Source organism: Callorhinus ursinus, unplaced genomic scaffold, assembly GCF_003265705.2.
Source record: "Callorhinus ursinus isolate GAN/ISIS: 27379988/994484 unplaced genomic scaffold, GSC_fseal_2.0 scaffold19, whole genome shotgun sequence".
NCBI lineage: Eukaryota > Metazoa > Chordata > Mammalia > Carnivora > Otariidae > Callorhinus > Callorhinus ursinus.
Genome location: NW_027397081.1, coordinates 14,831,007 through 14,854,098, shown reverse-complemented (window position 1 = coordinate 14,854,098; position 23,092 = coordinate 14,831,007). Strand labels below are relative to the sequence as shown.

Genomic DNA, 23,092 nt, shown 5'->3' with positions numbered 1-23,092 from the left:
TTTAAAATTTAAATTCAATTAACAGGTCTGTGATTCATCAGTCTTACATAATACTCAGATTAAGAATAATTTTAAAAGAACAATGTGACAGTGCTAGGCCTGCCTTTCTCGTGGCAACAACAGGGTGGAGCTGGGGAGCACCTGTGTTCGTGGATGGGCACGTATTCTTTCTGGTTTGCCCCAGTCCCCGCTCACTTCTTCTTTTTTTAAAAATTTATTTGAGAAAGTGAGAGCATGAGTGGAGGGGCAGAGGGAGAGGGAGAAGCAGACTCCCTGCCGAGCAGGGAGCCCGATGTGGGGCTCGATCCCAGGACCCTGAGATCATGACCTGAGCTGAAGGCAGACGCTTAGCCGACTGAGCCACCCAGGCGCCCCTAGATCTAGCCTAATATATATAGAATGGTGATGCCTGGGTGTCATCTTAAACCCAGTGTGTCTTCAACTCCCTTTTCGCCCTGAGATGATTGCTGAAAATAGTAAAGAATGAGAGGTGGGGACCTCTGGGCAGGACACAGGGCAGAACAGTGCTGAGGCCGAGTCCGGGGAAGACCAGAATTGCTGAGAGATTTCAAGTCAAGACTTGTGGCAAGCTTGTTTGGGAAGTCTCCACTCGCAGTTATTCCGTAAGCAGGCTAATTGCAAGTTCAGCTTTCTTCCTTGAAGATTAGGTCTGTTTTCAAAGGTAAAGCGTGCTGTCTCCGTGATGTTTATGGAGCAAAATATTTGAAGGTGTTGGAAAAGGTGAAGCTTTTTCCCACTCTGCCTGGCACAGTGTGGCTCACGTGGAGACTCCGTCTTTTAATTAACCAACAGATTATTTTCTATCCTCTTAGTGTTGTAATTCAGTGGGTGCTTGATGCAACCACTTTTGATTATCTGTCCTTAAATCTTCAAGTGGGTGTAAAACCCGTTAATAATGTCTATTACCTTTAGGAAAAGTAAAGCCTCCTTAGTGTGACTGAGGAGTCTTTATTGCCATTCTCTTTTACTCGTATTTAAAATTTCCGTTACTGGGGCGCCTGGGTGGCTCAGTTGGTTAAGTGACTGCCTTCGGCTCAGGTCATGATCCTGGAGTCCCGGGATCACGTCCCACATTGGGCTTCCCTGCTCAGCGGGGAGTCTGCTTCTCCCTCTGACCCTCTTCCCTCTCGTGCTCTCTATCATTCTCTCTCTCTCTCTCAAATAAATAAATAAAATCTTAAAAAAAAAAATAAAATTTCCATTACTGGGGCACCTGGCTGGCTCAGTCGGTGGAGCGTGTGACTCTTGATCTCAGGGATTTGAGTTCAAGCCCCACGTTGGGTGTAGGGATTGCTTAAAAAGACAATCTTAAAAAAAAAAATCAAATCAAATTTCCATGACTTCTTAGAATTCCCCCTACATTTTCAGAATTTAACTGAGAACCCTTGTAATACAATGGAGACAAAAGGATTTCACCTTCCACAGCTCCTTTCCTGCTGTTCTGCTCTTATCCTAAGCTTGCTTTGCAGAAGGAGCACAGGGTTTGGAATTAAAACCCAGTTACACCTGGGACGCCTGAGCGGTTTAAATTGGTCAAGCATTTGACGGCTGGTTTCGGCCCCGTCCTGATCTCAGGGCTCTGAGCTCAGCGGGGAGTCGGCTCAGGATTCTCTCTCTCCCTCTGCCCCTCCCCCCGCTTGGATGTGTGAGCTTGTGCGCGTGCTCTCTCTCAAATAAATGAATAAATCTTAAAAGAAAAAAAAAAACCAAAACCCAGCGACACTGTCTCCCAGCTACATGGTCTTGGGCCAGTTACTAAGTCTTCCAGGCTCCTTTCCTCAGCTGTGAAATGGGGATATTAAGGGCACCTGGGTGGCTCAGTCGATTAAGCGTCTGACTCTTGATCTCAGCTCAAGTCCTGATCTCAGGGTTGTGAGTTCGAGTCCTGCATTGGGCTCCACGTTGGACATGGATCCTAGTTAAAAAAAAAGAAATAGAAATATTAATCAAGTACTTTCTAAACGTGAGATGTAAAGATATGAAAAGCAAGCTCCGTGACAAGTGATGGTTCTTACTATTCCATGCTCCAGCTCCTACTTCAAGTTCCTACATAGGCCATCCTGTTTCAATCCTTTTTAAAAAAATTTTAAAAAGGGCGCCTGGGTGGCTCAGTCGTTGAGCGTCTAGCCTTCGGCTCAGGTCATGATCCCGGGGTCCTGGGATCGAGTCCCGCATCGGGCTCCCTGCTCGGCGGGAGGCCTGCTTCTCCCTCTCCCACTCCCCCTGCTTGTGTTCCTGCTCTCACTGTCTCTCTCTGTCAAATAAATAAAATCTTTAAAAAAAAATTTAAAAAAGATTTTATTTATTTATTTGACAGACAGAAAACACGAGAGAGGGAACATAAGCAGGGGGAGGGAGAGGGAGAAGCAGGCTTCCCGCGGAGCAGGGAGCCTGAGGCGGGGCTGGATCCCAGGACCCTGGGATCATGACCTGAGCCAAAGGCAGACGCTTAACTGAGCCACCCAGGTGTCCCCCTCTCCTTTGTATTAATTTAAACTCTTTTCAGTTGTGTTTTTTAGGACTTTTTAAAATTTTTTTTAAGATTATTTATTTGTCAGAGAGAGAGCGCAAGCAGGGGGAGCAGCAAGCACAGGAGTATGCAGGCCCCCCGCTGAGCAGGGAGCCCGACGCGGGACTCGATCCCAGGACCCCGGGATCATGACCTGAGCCGAAGGCAGATGCTTAATGCCTGAGCCACCCAGGTGTTACCCCCCTTTTTTAATTTAAATTCAATTAGGCAACTTATAGTCCATCATTAGTTTCTGATGTAGAGTTCCATGCTGTTTCAGTCCTAATGCCAAGACTTTGGCCCAGAGGGCCCTGCCTTTTTGTCAAGTGGATGCCAGGTATTGTTTAACCTTTTCAGAGCAGCTTCCCTAGTGCTCCCAGGCAGAGTAGTCCTAATTCTTGTGCTATCACTTGCACCTGGCATGTACTTTATCATTGCAATGAACCTCATATTGTGACTACTTGTTAAAAGCCCGATCACTCCTTGAGGGCTAAGGTCATATCTTTTTTTTAACCTTTGAATTTCTAAGAACAGCACCTGACTCTTAGTAGTTTGGCTCTGGCGATGGCCTGGAAGTTGGGCAGACCTGGTTCTGGATTCTGGTCATGTCACTAGGTGGGAAACCTTGGGTGTGTACCTGACCTCTAAGTCTCAGGCTTGGGGGACTGAGATTTCCGCTCTCATTCCTGTCACCAACTATGGCAGACCTCTTCCTTTGTCTTCCAGACGTCTGCTCCCTTATCTCCTGTCTCATCTGGGGCAGTGACCTGTCTTTCCTACGAAACACATAAAGGAGAAGCCATTAGCGGAGACCTCCCTCAGGAGGAGAGAGAACTTTATACACACACACACACACACACACACACACACACACACACACACACACACACACACACACACACGAAAACTACTTCAGTTTTTGTTCCCGACCGTTTTACCTTCAAAGTTAGCCTTATCTGGGCCCATTCTGGGGTTCCCCTTATCTAAGCTGACCGTAGACATTATCTCCCAAACCATAACACCGGAATATAAAAGGGGTGCTATTAATCATTACAGCAGGATAGCAGGTATAAACCAGGACACTCCTGAACAACCAGAACATTCTTTTTAAAAAATTTTTAAATTTTTAGAAAAGATTTTATTTATTTATCTGAGAGAGAGAGAGAGAGAGAGAGCAGGAGTGGGGCGAGAGGGGCAGAGGGAGAGGGAGAGAATCTCAGGCAGACTTCCCACTCATTGTGGAGCCCGGTGCAGGGCTCAATCTCACGACCCTGAGACCATGACTTGAGCCAAAATAAAGAGTCAGATGCTTAATGGACAGAGCCACCCAGGCGCCCACTGAGTGATTCTTTTTTTTTTTTTTTTAAAGATTTTATTTATTTGACAGAGAGAGACACAGTGAGAGAGGAAACACAAGCAGGGGGAGTGGGAGGCGTAGAGGGAGGCTTCCCGAGGAGCAGGGAGCCCGATGCGGGGCTGATCCAAGACCGGCGCTGAATGTAGACGCTTAACGACTGAGCCACCCAGGCGCCCGAGTGATTCTTTTTAATACACAAATCGGATCGACCACTTTTTGCTTAAAAGTTTTCAGTCTTTCTACCGTCTTCAAGATAAAGTCCAAACCACCTTAACTCTTATCAAGAACTGTTAAGGTCTGGCCTCTGATTAGATTTTCAGCCTCACCTCTGGTTAATCATTCTTTTCTACCCTTTTCTCTGTATCTACAATAGGGCTCAATAGATACTAGAATGAACAAATCTCTCTGAGCCTCAATTTCCTCATCTATAAAATGGAGACATTTATGGACAGTTATGGAAATCAGAAATAATATATGTAACATGCCTACCACAGTGCTGGTTACATAGTAGGCAGCTTTTTTCCCCAAAGTTTTTATTTTTAAGTAATATCTACACCCAACGTGGGGCTTGAACTTGCAACCCCGAGATCAAGAGATGCACACTCCACCGACTGAGCCAGCCAGACACTCCAGGTAGGCACTTGATAAATGGAAATGTTCTTTTTAAATATTTTATTATTTTATTTGTTTATTAGAGAGAGAGAGTCAGAGAACACGAGCGGGGGTGGGGGGATGGGAGGAGAGGCAGAGGGAGAGGGAGAAGCAGGCTCCCCGCTGGGCAGGGAGCCCCACATGAGGCTCCATCCCAGGACCCTGGGATCATGACCTGAGCCAAAGGCAGACGCTTAACCAACTGAGCCACCCAGACATCCCTGAATTAACTCTTTAAAAAATTTATAATAGTATCAACTCATGGAAATAAAGTGAAATAGTACAGAAAGTAAAAGTTGTCCATTCTGATTCCCCAGGTCTCACTCCTCTGAGGCAACCATTCCATATATTTAGATATATTATGTGTATGTATATAATATAAAAGTAAAGAGAATCATGGTCACACCAGATATATACTGTTACAACCTAGCCTTAATTTTTTTTTTTTAAAGATTTTATTTATTTATTTGTCAGAGAGAGAGAAAGAGAGAGAGCATGCACAAGCAGGGGGACCGGCAGGCAGACGGAGAAGCAGGCTCCCTGCCAAGGCTAAGTCCCAGGACTCTGGGATCAGGGCCTAAAGGCAGACGCTTAACTGACAGAGCCACCCAGGCGCCCCATCAGTGGTAATTTTTCTTTGTTAAAAACTACCAGTATTCTAAGGAATGATGTCTAAACTAGCATAATGTAAAATAATGAATCTCAAACACTTTATAAACATTTACTTAATGCTAAGGAAACTTGGTGAAAGAGGGAATAGATTTTGCCAACGTCTTATTATGAACATTTTCAAACATGCAAAGAAGTGGGAAGAATTTTACACTGAACACCTGTATACCCCACCTAGGTTCTTCAAGTAACATTTTATTATATATGTTTTGTCACGCATCTGCTCATTCCTTATCCATCCCTTTATCTACTTATCCATCAATGCATCTTACTTTTCTGATGCATTTTAAAATTAAATTGCAGGGGCGCCTGGGTGGTTCAGTCAGTTGGGTGTCGGACTTCAGCTCAGGTCATGATCTCGGGGTCCTGGGATCAAATCCCGCTTTGGGCTCCCTGCTCAGTGGGGGTCTGCTTGTCCCTCTCCCTCTGCCCCTCCCCATACTTGTGCTCTCTCTCTCAAAATAAATAAATAAATAAATAAATAAATAAATAAAATCTTTAAAAAATTAAATTGCAGGCATTCAGGACACATTCCGCTACGCACTTCAACATTAATGAGTCCAATATTTATTTATAATTCTTTTTAAAAAATATTGAAATAAAATTTTCATACAATGAAACACACAAAATGTTAAATGTATACCATTCGAAGAGGTTTTTTCAAATGCACAAGCCTGTGTAACCCAAGCCCCTATCAAAATGCAGAAAATTAACATCACTCTAGAAATTTCCCTGTGTCCCTCCTGTTAGCCCGTCCCCACTTTCCCAAGGGTAAACAGTTAGGATTTTTCCACCAAAGATTAGTTTTGCCTGTTCTAGAACTTCATATCAATGGAACCAAAGAGTATGTGCTACTTTATATCTGACTAATTTTGTTCAACCTTGTATTTTTGAGATGCGTCCATGTGGTTGAATGTGTCAGGAGCTTGTTCCCCCCCCCCCCCCCCCAGTAGTACCCCATTGTATGAATATTCTACAGAAGTACCCATTTTTCTGTTGATGGCCCCTGGGCTGTTTTCAGTTCAGGACTATTTTGAATAAAACTCCTACGGATATTCTCATACAAGTCTTTTTGTGGACATATAACTTCATTTCTCTTGGATAAATACCTGGGAGTGGAATTACTAAGGTGGTTAACTTTATACGAAACTTGGCCTGATAAGAAACTCACAGATCTCCTCCCAAAGTGGTCACAGGATCAGTTTTCAATATCTTAATTAAGTATAATCACAAACAACCAAATTTACTGAGTGTTTTCGATGGGCACCGAGCATAGAGCTGTATTTAAATACAGTATTTCATCAGATTCTTACACCCAGCCTACGGGGCAGATATTACTATTCTCATTTTACATATGCCATAATCGAGGCACAGAGAATGAAATCTCTGCCCAAGTCCTCACAGCTAGTCAGTGGCCGAGTGTGCATTTGGATCCAAGCAGGTGGGAGTCCAGCTTCTGCCTCCTGCCTCCTAATATGTAGTAGTCAAAAAAGAAGTGACTGGGTCTTTTCTTGGGAAATGAATTAATTTCCTAAGAATGAACATTGGTCATGGTAACCAGAAGATGCTATGTTCATCAATAAACATGATATAAATATAAATTCTCACCCATTATTTCGATGTGGTACCTATGGTGGGCAGGGAGGTCCTTCAGTTATCTTCAAAGATACCCATCTCTCCAGCCCTGTGCAAATCCATCTAGCTGCTCTTTAGAGTAAGGGAAGGGTTAAACCTCAGAGTCACTTCTGTGGGCCTGTTAATAAGAGCATGATGCCCCTCCTCTATAATTAAGAAAGGAGCCCAGGGCTTTACTGGGGAGGTATCCAAGCTGCAGTCAAGTGGGGAAATAGGAAGGCGTTTCCTCGCGTGGTTTTCCTAAGCTATTAGAGCTCAGTCTCAGATCCAGACTTGGTCTTGGAATATCTCTAGGGAATGTTAAGGCAAAGAAGAAGACCAAGGGGAACACGCCACTTCTTTTGGGCTGAAAGCCCACCTCTCATCTAGGACTCTGACATCCTAGCCTCCCTCTCTCATCTTTGAGAAGTTCACCAGAAGTTTAAAAAAAAAAAAAAAAAAAGGAAGGAAAGAAAGGAGCTATCCATTGGCACTGCTGTTGGTAGGGGTGGCTGGGAGTCTCTGAGTCTTCTGAAAATGGGTATTAAGTTTGGACTTCTCATTCTGGCTCCTAGGCCAGGGGGCATATGAGGAAGTCGGTAGAGTATGTGGTGGTTGAGGTCCCAAGGCTTTTCCTCATTATTTTTAATGGTCCGGTGAATACCAAAGTCATTCCACTCTTTTCAGGTCGTGTCTTAGCTACTTCCAAATGGTGTAGTTGTCAGGATCAAATCCATACTCCTTAGGATGGAGAATGGGGACCCTGGACATCTGGGCCCAGCCTCTCCCCAGCCTCCTGGCCTGCCACTCTTCCCTGAGCACTGGGTTGAGAAATTATTTGTGGGTCCCATGGAGACCACATTTCCTGCCACCCCCTCCCGTTTGTCCCAACAGGAGTGCCTCTGTTTCTCCTCTCTCTCCAGAATTCCCATTTATCCTTTAAGGACCCATTTCAGGGGGGCCTGGGTGGCTCAGTCAGTTAAGGTCTGACTCTCGATTTTGGCTCAGGTCGTGATCTCAGGGTCGTGAGATGGAGCCCCACATTGGGCTCCGTGCTGGGTGTGGAGTCTGCTTGGGATTCTCTCTGCCCCTCCCTCCTGACTCTCTCTCTCAAGTCACAAACTATGGTAATTATTGGTTAACATACACACTGCACCTCCCAATCTTCTTTGGAACTCCGATTTTCCTCCCCAGGCAGAAATCTCTTATTCTACTTTTTTTTTTTTTAAGATTTTATTTATTTATTTGACAGAGAGAGACACAGTGAGAGAGGGAACACAAGCAGGGGGAGTGGGAGAAGGAGAAGCAGGCTTCCTGCCGAGCAGGGAGCCCGACGCGGGGCTTGATCTCAGGACCCTGGGACCATGACCCGAGCCGAAGGCAGACTCCTAACGACTGAGCCACCCAGGCGCCCCTCTTATTCTACTTCTTATGTCTTGCCTGGCATAGAACAAAAATTAAATATAATCTTTCCTAATAAGAAAACATGGGCAGAAAGTTTTGAGTAAACAAACACTTTATTTGAACCACCCCAAGAGCCAAATCATTTGTTTCTCTTGCTTTGTACAATGCCGATTTCGTGTTGTGAAAAAAAAAACAACACTTTTTTGCCTGGGATGTTAACATGACAATTTTTACAAATCTTGATACAGATTAGTTATCCTTTATGGCTTTTGAGCCCTCAGTGAGTTTCTTCCTCGCCAGTGAGTTTCTTGGTACCCCATTTGAAATAATTTTGGGAAACACGTAGGCGGTTGGGACAGATGAGGTGCCTTCAAAACTGTTGGTACACCATCCATTTTAATGATAATCAGGATTTTTCTCTGGAAAAGTTTAGGGAAAAAAGTGCTGTTTCTGAAAACTTCACTCTCTTTCCTTTTCTCCCATTTGCCTAGGCACTAAGTGCACTTTAGACCTTCCCTAGAAGCCTCCAGTTTTAAGATTTTTTTTTTATTCATGAGAGACAGAGAGAGAGAGAGAGAGAGAGGCAGAGGGCGAAGCGAACTCCCTGCTGAGCAGGGAGCCCGATGTGGGACTCGATCCCGGGACCCTGGGATCATGACCTGAGCCGAAGGCAGACGCTTAACCATCTGAGCCACCCAGGCGCCCCTAGAAGCCTCCAGTTTTGATCACAGTCCTGCGGATGGGCTCCCTGGGGACTCAGGGGCAAATATCCTTTTTTACTCAGTGTTTTCTCAACTTAGGGAGTCTAGCCCTTGGTCTCCTCCCTCCCCTCCCTGGGAGGGGAACTGGGTGACTCTGGAGCTACTCCTGTTAACTGGAAGGAAGGAATCGGGCGTTGCTGGGCACCAAGCCAGGAACTTGAACTCTGCTGAAGAATGGGATCTGGGCGGCTGCTGACCCTCAGAGCAGGGCTGGGGCCAGCTCGCCGGGCATCTGGCTACCTGGGGCGGGGGCGGGGGGGGGAGAGTCTTCTGCTCCTGACAACAGGCAGTTAGTTCGGGCTGCCTGCCATGATTCCTCTCCTGCTGCTTTTCTCTGTGTCCTTGACCTCTTTGGTAACTCTACCTCTCACCGGATTTTGCAATTTGGTCTAGACTTCAAAACCTCAGGGTCTACCTCTCCTTCCTTTGGAGCTGCATTTCTCTGCAAGTTGGAAGCCAGCAAAGAGGATCAAGTTTCCTTCACTCCTTTTCTTTCAGGCTCCTGCAGCTGAACACTGCAGACCTACATACCAGAGAGCCTCTATTTATCCCGTCACCATTTTGAAGACTTCCCCCAGCCTGCTGAAGTTTGGATGGATCTCTGACCTAGACGCCGACAAAGGAGCCACCCTGTTTTCAGGAACACTCACCTTAAGAAAACATTCATGCTAAGACACTGCTGGTCTTCATTTGGGGTGGCCCCTGGGTTTCTCTGTTCTAACAACTGTTTTTGGTTGTTTACCGTTTTTCTCTCCCTCCCTCCCTCCTCTCTTTTCTTCTTTCTTTTCCCCACATGATCATGACATCTTTCTGCTGCTTTTCTTTTCTTTTTGTCTTTTCTTTTCCACTTCTGTAATCTGCCTCTCCCTTGGTGGAATTTTCTTCCGTCTTTATGAAGTTTTACCTTTTCCAGTCAGCCTGACCCATCCTCCCTTTTCTGGCCGCTTCTCCATTCCAGGGTTTAATGAGGAGGTGTCAGGAAACACCAGAGTTTCTAGGCTGCTAATCCGGGGATTAGGGCAATTCGTTTCTGTTGAGGGTTAGACTCCTGCTCAAGCCTACTTCTTAACTTCAGGGGTAATCATCCTTTGTCTTCTGCTGTTTCTCAATGCTGCTTTGTTAATCTCTCACAATTAGCCACCCTCTTTCCAGACAAGGAGGCACCTTTTCTCATTTAAATTCCTCAGCTCTTCAGATTTTTCTGGACAGGTGGCCACCCTAAAAATGGCAGATGAAATCTGAGGCACAGAAAAGTTATTATGAAAACCTTTTCCTTGAGAGTTCTCAGGGTCCATGGTTCACTTTGGGCGTAATTTTACGGCAAGAGCATTAGACTTAAGAGTCAGAAAAGTTCCAGTTTTACGACCCGTTGGCTGTTCAACCTTGGGCAAATCACTTACCTTCTCTGGGCTCTTAGTATCTTCTCTGGAAAAATGGGAACACTTCATGGGAATATTGGGGAGGTGAACTGGATTGAGATAGTAGGTTAAATGAACAGGGACGATGTCCGGCTTCTTCTTGAAGTTCTTCAAAGTGAAGGGATCATTAAACATCGAGATTCATTTGGGTCTATTTTAGGTGGGTGTCAGGAGAAAGCTACAAGCTAGAAAAGACACAGAGATGCTTGTGGGTAACATTTAACTAAAAACTGAGGGTATAAGCTGTAGGACTTTTTGTCCGGAGAGGGTCTTGAGACATTTGGATTGTTTTGGAGTCGTGTGAATCTGGTCTAGGCTCCTGTGGCCCCAGGGAGGTGCTTTGGGAAGCGGAGTCACTGCGTGGAGATTTCAACATTCACTTCCCAGGCCAGTGGGAAGCTTGCTTAGAAAAAAACAGTGTGTCCGGGGGCCAAACCCAAAGCTGCTGGGCCGTTGCAGGCTGGTACCACCTTCTCTGGCTGTCTCTGAGGCCATCCAGAGGCCAGAGCCCCTCAGACGGACTGGAATCTAGAAAGCTGACTGCAGGGTTTGGAACTAAGTGCAGACTGCTTTGTAGCATAGAGGGCGGGAGGGAGGAGAGGGAGGCGGGCAGTAGAGAGCTGAGGCCCCACCTTTCATTCTCCAGCAAAGTGCACCAGCAGAGCAGGGATGAGTCACAGGCACTGGCGCTCAGCTTCCCAGTAGGTGAGGGACTGGCTCCTCTCTCGGGGAAAACGCGGCGCTGTCCTTACAGGCGTGCCCTTGGCCGGGAGCTGGAGCCCCTGGTCTGCCCGGTCTGGTCGCCGGGGCCAGGGCTGGGTTCCCTCATGTATGGCAAGAGCCCTTCGTGTGCTGGGCTGCTTCTCCTTGGCATACAGCTCACAGGTAAGGGCTGGCGGGCTTCTCTCAGCGTTCACTCCTTCCCTGCCTACCCCCACAGAGTTAGCTAAGTGTCTCCCAAGTTGCCAGAGTTTTGCTGGGGAGCCTGAGCCACAGTGGCGGTCCGTTCTGGTTTTGACTTTACTGAAACTGAAGTTGGTGGGTTGTATTTGGAGAAGTGATTTCGGACAAACAGGTTTAGGTGTGTTTCGGCTGCTAGTGATTCCGGGTACAGAGAGGGCTTTCTAATCTCAGGTTACAAACCTTTTTTTTTTTTTTTTTCTTCCATGTGGCTACTCTCAACCTCCCACTGTGGGCAGGACTTGGCACTGGGATTTCTGTGTGTGGGTCTTGTCTGGGACTTGCAGTAGCCCTGGAAAAGCTGAGAATTTAAGGAGAGAGCACACCCCACCCCCTGTAATTTTGAAACTGGCCCAACGTGCAAGTTCTCAATGTAAATATCACGGTAAAAAAAAATGCCACGTTAGGTATAGAGGTTCCAGGGGTGCAAGCAGAAGCTGGCTAGGTTAATGAATTCAATTTCTGCAGAAGACTAGGAACAGTATGAAATCGTGACCTAACAAGGACCCTTTCTGGACAACTTAGAGGGGACCGTGATACACACAATACATAATGCTTAATCTGAATACATGTCTAATTCATGTTATGATTAGTTTTGATTTGTTTCTGCTTTCAATTTTATTTGCCGACGTCTATAGTTTGCTAGAACAGTCTGCAGTGGGTACCGTGAGGCTGGGGTATGGTGCCATGGCAGAAGTGAGAGCGCTAAGAAGGCTCGCTGGGTGGTATTTTTAGTTCTATGGCATAGGAAGTCCACAGGTGCGTGTACGTGGGAGTATGCAGACTCAGGGTGAACTAAGTCTGAGAGCTGGGGCATCTCAATCCGGTTTCGTGCCGCACTCAGACATTTATTGTGGCAGTGTCCGCAGAAATTGTCTTAATCCACATCTTCCCTTTTTCTTTTCTTTGCGGCAGCCCTTGCGCAGATAGTGGCAGTGGAAATTTACACCTCCCAAGCACTAGAGGCTGTCAACGGGACAGATGTTCGGCTAAAATGCACTTTCTCCAGCTTTGCCCCTGTGGGTGATGCTCTGACAGTGACCTGGAACTTCCGGCCTCGAGATGGGGGGCCTGAGCAGTTTGTAAGTAGATTATTGTCATTGGCCAGGAGACCCTTGGCTGGGAAAATAAGCCAGTCCATTTCTCCTTGCCCTTCCTGTGCTTTTCTTAGCAACAAGCGCAGGGCAAAGCTGAGAAACAATTCTTGGGACAGAGACAGACAGAACTGAGAGGTCCATCAACGGGAGAGCAAGAGGTTCCTGGGGGAGAGCTGCAGATGGGGCAGTGAGGCTGGCTCCCTCCATCTCAACCTCCTTGCCCACGTGCTGAAGAAGACCTTTGGCCACTTCTCCCTTCTAGGTATTCTACTACCATGTGGATCCCTTCAAACCCATGAGTGGGCGTTTCAAGGATCGGGTGGTCTGGGACGGGAACCCTGAGCGGTACGATGTCTCCATCATCCTGTGGAAGCTGCAGTTTAATGACAATGGGACATACACCTGCCAGGTGAAGAACCCACCTGACGTTGATGGGCTGATAGGGGAGATTCGGCTCAGCGTCGTGCACACTGGTAGGTGGGGCAGGGGAAAACCGTTTGGGGAAGCGTGAGAGCGTGTAGAAAAGAGAGGGGTAATCTTTTGTAATGGCTGAAAGGGTAGAGAGCAGGGCTAGCCCTTCAGATCCGCAATCCACAGAGGGAGACTGAAGAGTGGCAGGGTAAAAAGAGAAAGGTTTTGTTTGGCTGTGGAAAGAAACACAAAGTTAAGCAAATGGACCAGGGAATCTGTTACAGAAATGGCATTGAGATTGGAAAAGGGAGAGGAAGCAATTCTCTGATAAAAGACTAACAATAGATCCATTCATTCACTCTTTTATTCACCAGATACTTATTGAGTACTTTGTCAGGCGCTGTTCCGCACTTGACCCAAACTAGCTCATTTAACTCACACAACCACCCTAGGCGGCAGATACCAATAACAACAGCTCTCCTTTATTAAGTACTCCCACATGCCACGGGCTTTGCATACATTAATCTTTATATATCACATCAGTTTATTGTGCTCTTAGTGCTACACATTTTACTAATGAGGAAACTGAGGCTCACAGAGAGTAAGTCACTTGTCTAAATTCATGGAGCTGATACATAGAATCATTTAGAACTCAAACCCAAGCATCTTTGACTCCAAAGCCTCTAAACAAATGTACCGTATTGCTTGCAATCCTGTAAAGGCAAACCTGAAAACTGCCAGATAACGAAAAGCAAAGACCATAAAACTTCTGAGTTGTAAATCTGGGTTTGAGCCACTGTTATCATTTACCAACTGTCAATAAATCTTTTTTTTTCTCTCCTTACAGTGAGAATAATATAGCAAGGATTATGGTGAAGATAAAGTGAGATAATAGATGTAAAAATTCCCCAAACTCTTGACTTGCCCTGAAAAAAATATTTGTTGGGCACCTGGGTGGCTCAGTTGGTTAAGCGACTGCCTTCAGCCCCGGTCATGATCCTGGAGTCCCGGGATCGAGTCCCGCATCGGGGGCCCCCCTCCGTGGGGGGGGGGGGTCTGCTTCTCCCTCTGACCCTCTTCCCTCTCATGCTCTCTGTCTCTCATTCTCTCTCTCTCAAATAAATAAATAAAATCTTTAAAAAAAAGAAAAAAATATTTGTTTGCATTGAAAATTATAATAGCTACCACATATTGAGTGTTTATTATGTGCTGGCACAGCATGGAACAATTTACACAAAATTTTTTTTTGCTTTATTTATTTTTAGTGATCTCTACGCCCAACGTGGGGCTCAAACTCACAACCCTGAGATCAAGAGTCGTGTGCTCTTCTGACTGAGCCAGCCAGGCGCCCCCAGGAATAGAATTTTTTATTTATTTATTTTTTATTTTTTTTAAAGATTTTATTTATTTATTCATGAGAGACAGAGGAGGAGAGAGAGAGAGAGAGAAAGAGAAGCAGAGGGAGAAGCAGGCTCACAAGGAACAGGGAGCCCGATGCGGGACTCGATCCCAGGAACCTGGGATCATGACCCGAGCCGAAGGCAGACGCTTCACCAACTGAGCCACCCAGGCGCCCCCCAGGAATAGAATTTTTTAAATAAGAACTCAAGAAATGGATATTGTTACCCCTATTTAGTACCCTGAAGAATCTGAGGCTCAAATAAATTAGTTACCCCAAATCACACAGCTAGTAAACGGTGGAGCTGATATTTTGATCTAACTCTCTCTGGCGCATGCTCTTAACCAACACATAATATTACTACCCAAAACGTATAAGCCTGTAAAGTGGTAGGATTTCCTCCTTTCATTCCTAGTATCATCCTCCAGGGGCCCCATCAATAGGGCTGTGTGACCTTGGAGAAGTCATTTGAGTACCGAAAGACGTATTGGAATGTCCTGGGATCTCAGTTTCTGAATTCCATCTGCAGCTTACCTGCATGAACAGGTTAGATAAGAACACGTGGTTCTTCCACGTGCTGTGATAACTACTCTGAGAATCTAGTGAAAGCCACATCTCTGCTTCCCACAAAAATGTACACATACACACACAAAATGACATGGAGTTTGTGGGCTTATGGCTCCCCTCTATCCCTGTCCTCCTTCACAGACTCCAGGCTGGGGACTCCTGGGCTAGACATTTCTCTAATGTCTTTTCTGGCTCCGAGGGTTTACTGAAGTTTATTTATTTAATTAAAAAATGATTTTATTTATTTATTTGAGAGAGAGCGCAGAGGGAGAGGGAGAAGCAGACTCTCCGCTGAGCAGGGACTCAGGGCCTGATCCCAGAACCCCCAAGATCATGACCTGAGCCGAAGGCAAACGCTTAACCGACAGAACCGCTCAGGAGCCCTGCGTTTACTTAAGTTTAAATCAGAAATCAGACTAAAAGATAAGAGACCCAGGCTTCACAGATTCTGCCTGGTTTAGGGACCTTTCCGTCTAGGTTCCCTCTTGCATCATTTTATCTGCTAGACTATCGTTACTGATTTACTTGCCTATCTTCCTGGTGGGCATGAGTTCCTTGAAGGTAATATCATTTTTGGCTTTGTATTTCCACTGCAATGTCTGAACATAGTAGGCCCTTAATAAATTGGAATAAATGACTGACTGAATGCCAGAGGTGAGAGGGAATTGAGGAGAAACAGTTCGGGCACTGGGTTTGATGAGGTCAGCAATAACCTTACCCCACGAGGTGGTTCAACTGGCTCAGTAATTCTCGAAGTTTCAGCCTGCATCAGAATCACCTGCAGGACAGGTTAAAACAGAGGGCCGGGCCCTTGCCATTCTGGAGGCGCCTGATAATTCGCATTTCAGCGTTCTTAAGAGTGTTGCTGCTACTCCTGGGACCGTAGTTTGAGAACCAGTAAAGTAGTCTGCGTAGCTTTCTTATTGCTCCTAGAGTTCACAAGGTAATACGGTGGGAGAAAGGAAGATTCCATTTAATGATGAAAATACACCCTTCTCGCTTTAGATTTCATCACGTCCCTTCTCTTTTTAGAAACATGAGATCCACTTTTTTTTCCTTGCAGTCCGCTTCTCTGAGATCTACTTCCTGGCCCTGGCCATTGGCTCTGCTTGTGCACTGATGGTCATCATAGTAATCGTGGTGGTCCTCGTCCAGCATTTCCGGAAGAAGCGCTGGGCTGAGAGAGCTCATAGAGTGGTGGAGATAAAACCGTAAGGCTGGGCAGTTCTGGGAAGCCTTCTAACACTCTTATCATGATTCTTGGTATTTTACACTTGGGCTAAATGATTGTTGAACAGATGTTCTTAGCTCTGAGTAAGTCTTGTGAAAGAACTCAGATTCACCGGATAGATAAATTAGGGTGTGATTTAGTAACTTTATAAAAACTTTCTTTTTTTTTCTTTTAAAGATTTTATTTATTTATTTGAGAGAGAGAGAGAATGAGAGATAGAAAGCACGAGAGGGAAGAGGGTCAGAGGGAGAAGCAGACTCCCCGCTGAGCAGGAAGCCCAATGTGGGACTCGATCCCGGGACTCCAGGATCATGACCTGAGCCGAAGGCAGTTGCTTAACCAACTGAGCCACCCAGGCGCCCTATAAAAGCTTTCTTAATTAATTTCATTGAAGATTTCATTATAGGCTTTATTATGGAGGATTTGATATTATCAGAATCTGCTTATATAAAACTTTTCTAGGACATTCCCTTTACTTTTAATGTAAAGTGTACATTTGTAAGGACCACTGGGCAGTCAGCAGGGGCGCCGCCAATCAGTGCCTAGGAAAGTCAGCCATGCTGATAGAAGGTGCTCAATAACTATGTATATTTTTTGAGATGAAATTTACCTACCATAAGCATTCACCTTTTTAATGTTCGTGAAGTTGTGTGACCATCACCACTGATTACAGAATTTTGATCACCTCCAAAAGAAACTCCATGCCCTTTAGCCATCACCATTGTCCCCTCCCACCTGCCCCTGACAACTACTAATCTTTCTGTCTCTATGGATTTGCCTATTGTTCAAAGGTGAGGAGAATGTAAAGTGCCCCCCAAACTGAGAAGGCACTTTGAAACGAAAAGGCGGTAGGCAACTCCATACAGAATACACAGAGTTTTATGCCGAGTGACTTACCGACAGGGAGGATCAAGAGAACCGCCATCTGGACAGCAGCACAGCTAGTCACCTCCGAAGTCCCATGTTTTAGTTTGCTGGTTTTATTTGTTTATTTATTTGACAGAGAGAGAGAGAGCACAAGTAGGCAGAGCGATAGGCAGAGGGAGAGGGAGAAGCAGGACCCTGGGATGACGACCCGAGCCCAAGGCAGACACTTAACCAACTGAGCCACCCAGGCGCCCCTAGTTTGCTGGTTTTAAAGGGGCAGGATGTGTGGGGGGCATGTTCGCATACACGTGATTGATTGCTAACGTTTAACAGACCTTCTGGCACCGCCTGTGGCTCCGCGGAAAACTATGTTATCTGCACCAGTATCTGTTTTTTTAAATTTTTTTCTTGTTAATCACCATACATTACATCATTAGTTCTTGACGTAGTGTTCCATGATTCATTGTTTGTGCAAACACCCAGTGCTCCACGCAGAACATGCCCTCTTTAATACCCATCACCAGGCTAACCCATACCCCCATCCCCCTCCCCTCTAGAACCCTCAGTTTGTTTTTCAGAGTCCATCGTCTCTCATGGTTCGTCTCCCCCTCGGACTTACTCCCCTTCATTCTTCCCCTCCTGCTATCTTCTTTTTCTTTTTTCTTAACATATATTGCATTATTTGTTTCAGAGGTACAGATCTGTGATTCAACAGTCTTGCACACTTCACAGCACTCACCATAGCACATACCCTCCCCAATGTCTATCACTCAGCCACCCCATCCCTCCCTCCCACCCCCCACCACTCCAGGAACCCTCAGTTTGTTTCCTGAGATTAAGAATTCCTCATATCAGTGAGGTCATATGATACATGTCTTTCTCTGATTGACTTATTTCACTCAGCATAACACCCTCCAGTTCTATCCACATCGTTGCAAATGGCAAGATCTCATTCCTTTTGATGGCTCTGCACCAGTATCTTAATGGGCCCATTGAAATCCAGAATAAGCTCCCTGGACATTCTGGTTTTGGAATGTAGGTGTGGGGTTTGAACATTATCTTTTACATTACATCTTATACATTACTCTAGAACATGTAGCCCTGAAGAGGTCATTAAGCAGACTACAACAAGATGGTGGGTCAAAGATGGAGTCAGTATGGCCAGCATTCCTACACCTATTCTGGACATTTCATATAAATGGATAATCATACAGTGTGGCCTTTTATGTCTGCTTCTTTGACTTAGTATAGTATTTTCGAAGTTAATCCATGTAGAGCATATAGTAGCAGTACTTCATTCCTTTTTATGGCTGTATAATATTCCATTGCATGTACATACCACGTTTTGTTTATCCATTCAATTGATGGATGTTTAGATTTTCTCTGCTTTTTGGCCAATATGACTAATGCTGCTATGAACATTTATTTATACATTTTTGTGGAGACATATGTTTTCAACTCTCCTGGGTATATACCTAGGAGTGGAATTATTGGAACATATGGTTACTCTATGTTTACCTTTTTGAGGAATTACCAGACTGTTTTCCAAAATAGCTACACCACTGTATACTCCCACCAGCAACATATAAGCTTCTAATTTGTCCATATCCTTGACAACACTTGTTGTCTGACCTTTTGATTATAGCCACCTAGTGGGCGTGGAGTGGCATCTCACTGAGGTTTTGATTTGCAATTTCCTAATGACTAATGATGTTGAGCATCCTTCCATGTGTTTATTGGCCATTTGCATATCTTATTTGGAGATCTATCTATTCAAATATTTTGCCCATTTACAAGCTGGGTTGTCTTTTGTGGGTTGCCTTTTCACTTTCTTCTTCATGTCCTTTGAAGCACAGAACTTTTTAATTTTGATGAAGTCCAATTCCTTGATTTTTTCTTTTGTTGCTTCTGCTATTGGTGTCGTATCTAAGAAACCACTGCCCAACTCAAGGTCGTGAAGATTTATGCTTGTTTTCTTCCAAGAACTTTACAGTTTTATTTTTTATTTTATTTTATTTTTTTAAGATTTATTTATTTATTTGAGAGAGAGAATGAGATAGAGAGAGCAAGAGAGGGGGGAGGGTCTGAGGGAGAAGCAGACTCCCCGCTGAGCAGGGAGCCCGATGCGGGACTCGATCCCGGGACTCCAGGATCATGACCTGAGCCGAAGGCAGTCGCTTAACCAACTGAGCAACCCAGGCGTCCCAGAACTTTACAGTTTTAATTCTTTGATTAATTTTGAGTTAATTTTTGTATATGGAGTGAAGTAGGAGTCCAAATTCATTCTTTTGCAATTATAGTTTTTCAGTTGTCCCAGCACCATTTGTTTCCTTTCCTCAAGAAATATTTACTGAAGTAAATAGAATTGATTTTAAGAAGCCCAATGAACCCAACTGTGATGTTAGGGTTTGACTACAAAGCAATAAAGATGGCTTCTAGGTCAACACAAATTTTTTTCTTTTTTCTTTTCTGAATAAGGAATGGGATTAGAGGCTGGATACTAATAATAAACTAAGGTGTCTGCTTTAACTCCTTCAGGTTCCCAAATTGTATCCCCATCTAAAAGTATTCTGAAGCAAGTAGAAGTTCAGAGACCCAGGCTCATGTGGAGGCATGTGTATTAGTAGATAGAAAGCACTGGTGGTTTAGCTCTCTGTAAGCTTGGATCTATTCCCAGATGCATTTAATGCTTCCCAAAATATGCGAGAAAATATATCACCCAAAGCTTTCTTTCTAAGATTTACCTCCGTTGCTTCTTGTCATTTTCACCTGACATTCGTTTCTACTTCTTTGTTACAGAAAAGAAGAGGAAAGGCTCAACCAAGAAAAAAAGGTCTCCATTTATTTAGAAGACACAGACTAACATTCTTAGATGGTGAGGCTCATAAATGAGTTGATTTCTTTCCTTAGGTTTCTTGTCTGGCCCATCTCTAATGTGGATCTCCCAGATTTTAGGACTTCTTCATGAAATTAGATGTTAGGTGTTTTCTACATGAAATTAGAGGAGCTGGGTCAGGGAGATAAAAGTCTTCTATTAGTGTTATATACAGCGTCCTCTTTGAGTGTGTTTTGTGCAAAGGATGAGGCAGTTAGAGCCTACTGCCATGGAAGATGGGAGAATTCTAAGATTATTGGAGGCTTTGTGGTTATGTTTACCATGACCAAGAATAATAAATTCACTTTCCACATGTAAATAAATCTTTATTTTTTTTAAATGAAAGAAGTAATATCTGCTTGTTGTATTTTGTTATAAACCAATTGTGGCATCAAGAGAATGACTCAATAGGTATGTCTGACATTTTGACAGAACTGTTATACTACTTGGAATTGATTTCGACTCCTTTCATCTAGTTATTGGGACTATGAATCTAATTTTAGTAGTGTGTAGTTCTATTTTTCTAGTTTTCAGGTTTATTATGCTTAAAGGGTAGGATGATTTATTTTTCATATGATCAGAATTTTTCCTATTCTCTGAAGTAGGTCCACTATTATTATTTGCAAAAAGAGTCACATTTTTGTAACCCAAAGCTTCAGGGAAAGCCCTCAAGGATTTATAAAATAGAATATGGAGAGAAATGATTCTGTTGTAAACCCAGAAGAATCTAGTATCAGAGAGAGATTTTACCAAGGACTATTTTCTTTTTCTTTTTTTCTTTTTTATTTTTTAAAGATTTTATTTATTTATTTGAGAGAGAGAGAGGCAATGAGATATAGAAAGCATGAGAGGGAAGAGGGTCAGAGGGAGAAGCAGACTCCCCGCCGAGCAGGAAGCCTGATGTGGGACTCGATCCCGGGACTCCAGGATCATGACCTGAGCCGAAGGCAGTCGCTTAACCAACTGAGCCACCCAGGCGCCCCAGGACTATTTTCTTTTTAAAGCCAAGCAGATTCTCTAACAAGTCAGGGTCATGAAAAGTAAAGATGGAAATGAAAAGAAATTTAAGGAACTAACACAATCAAGTGCAATGTGACTGGATGTCCTTACTGGATGGATACTAGTTTTAACAAACTAGTTGTAAGAAGATTTTGGTGGGGAGGGCAGTTGGGAGTCTTGAATATGAAAATTTTGAAAATGGATAATATTAGGGAATTACTGTTAATTTTGATTAGGTATAATAAAGATATTGTGGTTACAGAGGAGAATGTCCCTATCTTAAATATACATTTATATATAATATACATTTATTACATATAAATGTATAAATTTATATATGTATTTATATATAACAAATTAAAAACCAAATAAATATATGGCAAATAATACAAAAAATGCTTTAAAATTAGGTAACGGGTGAATTCTATACACTGTCTTTTCTGCTTTTCTGTGTGCTTGATTTTGTTTATAATAAAAAGGGAGAGAGAGAGAGAGAGAGAGAGAGAAGGCATGCATGTGTGTGGGTGAGCTTATGGATCATCCAAGTGTCCATGCAAGGCAGAGGCTATGACTTAAGGAAATTGACACTGAGAACTATTTAACAAGGATCAGGAAACATCTTTTAAAAGTTAAATTAGGAGGAGAACAAGTAGATTAAGAATATTTTCCTTCACAGTGGCGAACATATCTAATAATATATATGTAATTCATAATTCCAGGTATCTCTATGCACTCTTTCCAAATGCATTATCCATTTAAACTTTTGTATTTCAGGAAGCTGAAGATTCCCAAGAACAAGAACTTTAGGATAAGCTGAAGTTGATGGAAGCTTTTCTTTGGCTTTTTCAATTGTGACCTGTCTTCCAAGCAGCTCTGCAGTACATAACCATCTAGATGAGCAACATCTCTCTGGAGCTGGCAAAGGCCCTCTTGAGCAGATACCAACAAACACACACAGTCTATTACTAAGGTTTTATTTAATTTCAAAGTGCAAATATTTTTCAAATGCCCATTATTAGCCTTTTATACTAAGAAGCTACATTTTTGCCCTTAAACACTCCTTGTGGATTATTAATTGTACACACATACATTGGTATCAAATGAGATGAAAGCCAACTTGTCTGTCATGATGTTTCCTTTAACATACTAGTTTCTTTAGAGTAGCACTCTTGCTACTAAAGTTAATGTGTTTACTCTTTCCTTCTCACTCTTAATTAAAAGTGAGCTAATTCTCCCAGCTGTTTTTGACTGATTAACAGTAAATCTTAAATTCAAACTGTTAAAGGAGCAGTTTGATTTTTTCATGGCTGTCCTTAAGTATGGGACACATCTTGTTTTATTGAATTTTTTTCAGTATCCTAGATAATGTTTGTTTTTTGTTTTGTTGATCCAAGTTTTATAATAGCACAAATCTAAATCACAGACTAGCTAGAAAAGTTTATAAATGCTTATAGATTGACAAATGCCACCCCAGGATGAATCACTTGTCACCTTTTTTTTTTCTGTGTTGTGAAACAACCAAAAGTGCAGGTTTTTCATGAGCAGTGAATACTGTTTAGCTTACTATTCAGTTATCTATAACAACAGAACAAAATCTAAGTTCACTTGCAGACTGGAATCATTAAGCAGTTACATGGAAGGATTCTGAAATAGTATGTTACAACTGTAAAAATTTAGGGCTGGTAAAAAAAAATCACCCCTATATTGATGATAATTTTGTACAGTGTTATATAAAGCTCTGAGAACTGGATGATATTATTTATTTTTTTCCTTTATCTTATTTTTGCTTTAATTTACTTGCTTACTTTGTGGGAGGGAGGATTTGGTATGGGGCAAAGAAATACCAAAACTAATAATATGAAACCAACTTTATTTGTTTTTTCCCTTATACTAGTAGAGAAAGCAAACTTTATAAATGGGCTACGGAAAGAAGAGTGCTTTTTAAAGTGTTTAATCTCCCAGTGTCTTTCCAAACTTAAGCTATAGCAGCATTTATTCAAAATGTACAAAATATCTGAAAGTTTAGGTGCTCCCTCTCCCGCATCTTTATCGTCTAATATTTTCAGTTTTTACTGACTGGGCCAAAGATGTTCTTTCTTTTAACAAACTGGAATTTTCAAATAGTTACCTGTATTTAAAGATGCTGAACTTTGATATTTTTTTTCGGGTATTTTAAAATAGTTGGTACAATTTACATATGACCCTTGATTCTGATTCATTGCATACCTGTCTCATTTTGTCTTTTACACTAAAAAAGTAGTCTTAATACTTAGTTTTGAAAC

At 43.3% G+C, this 23,092-nt stretch overlaps 1 protein-coding gene across 1 annotated transcript; it reads left to right on the top strand.

Moving 5' to 3' along the window:
- The first annotated feature begins 11,039 nt into the window (after positions 1 to 11,039).
- On the top strand, positions 11,040 to 22,910 carry MPZL2 (myelin protein zero like 2). The gene is made up of 6 exons (XM_025893460.2): positions 11,040 to 11,289; positions 12,280 to 12,446; positions 12,724 to 12,934; positions 15,902 to 16,049; positions 19,736 to 19,811; positions 21,585 to 22,910. Exons 1-5 carry the CDS (start codon positions 11,232 to 11,234, stop codon positions 19,797 to 19,799), a joined length of 648 nt encoding a protein of 215 aa, XP_025749245.1. The 5' UTR covers positions 11,040 to 11,231; the 3' UTR covers positions 19,800 to 19,811; positions 21,585 to 22,910.
- The last annotated feature ends 182 nt before the right edge of the window (positions 22,911 to 23,092 follow it).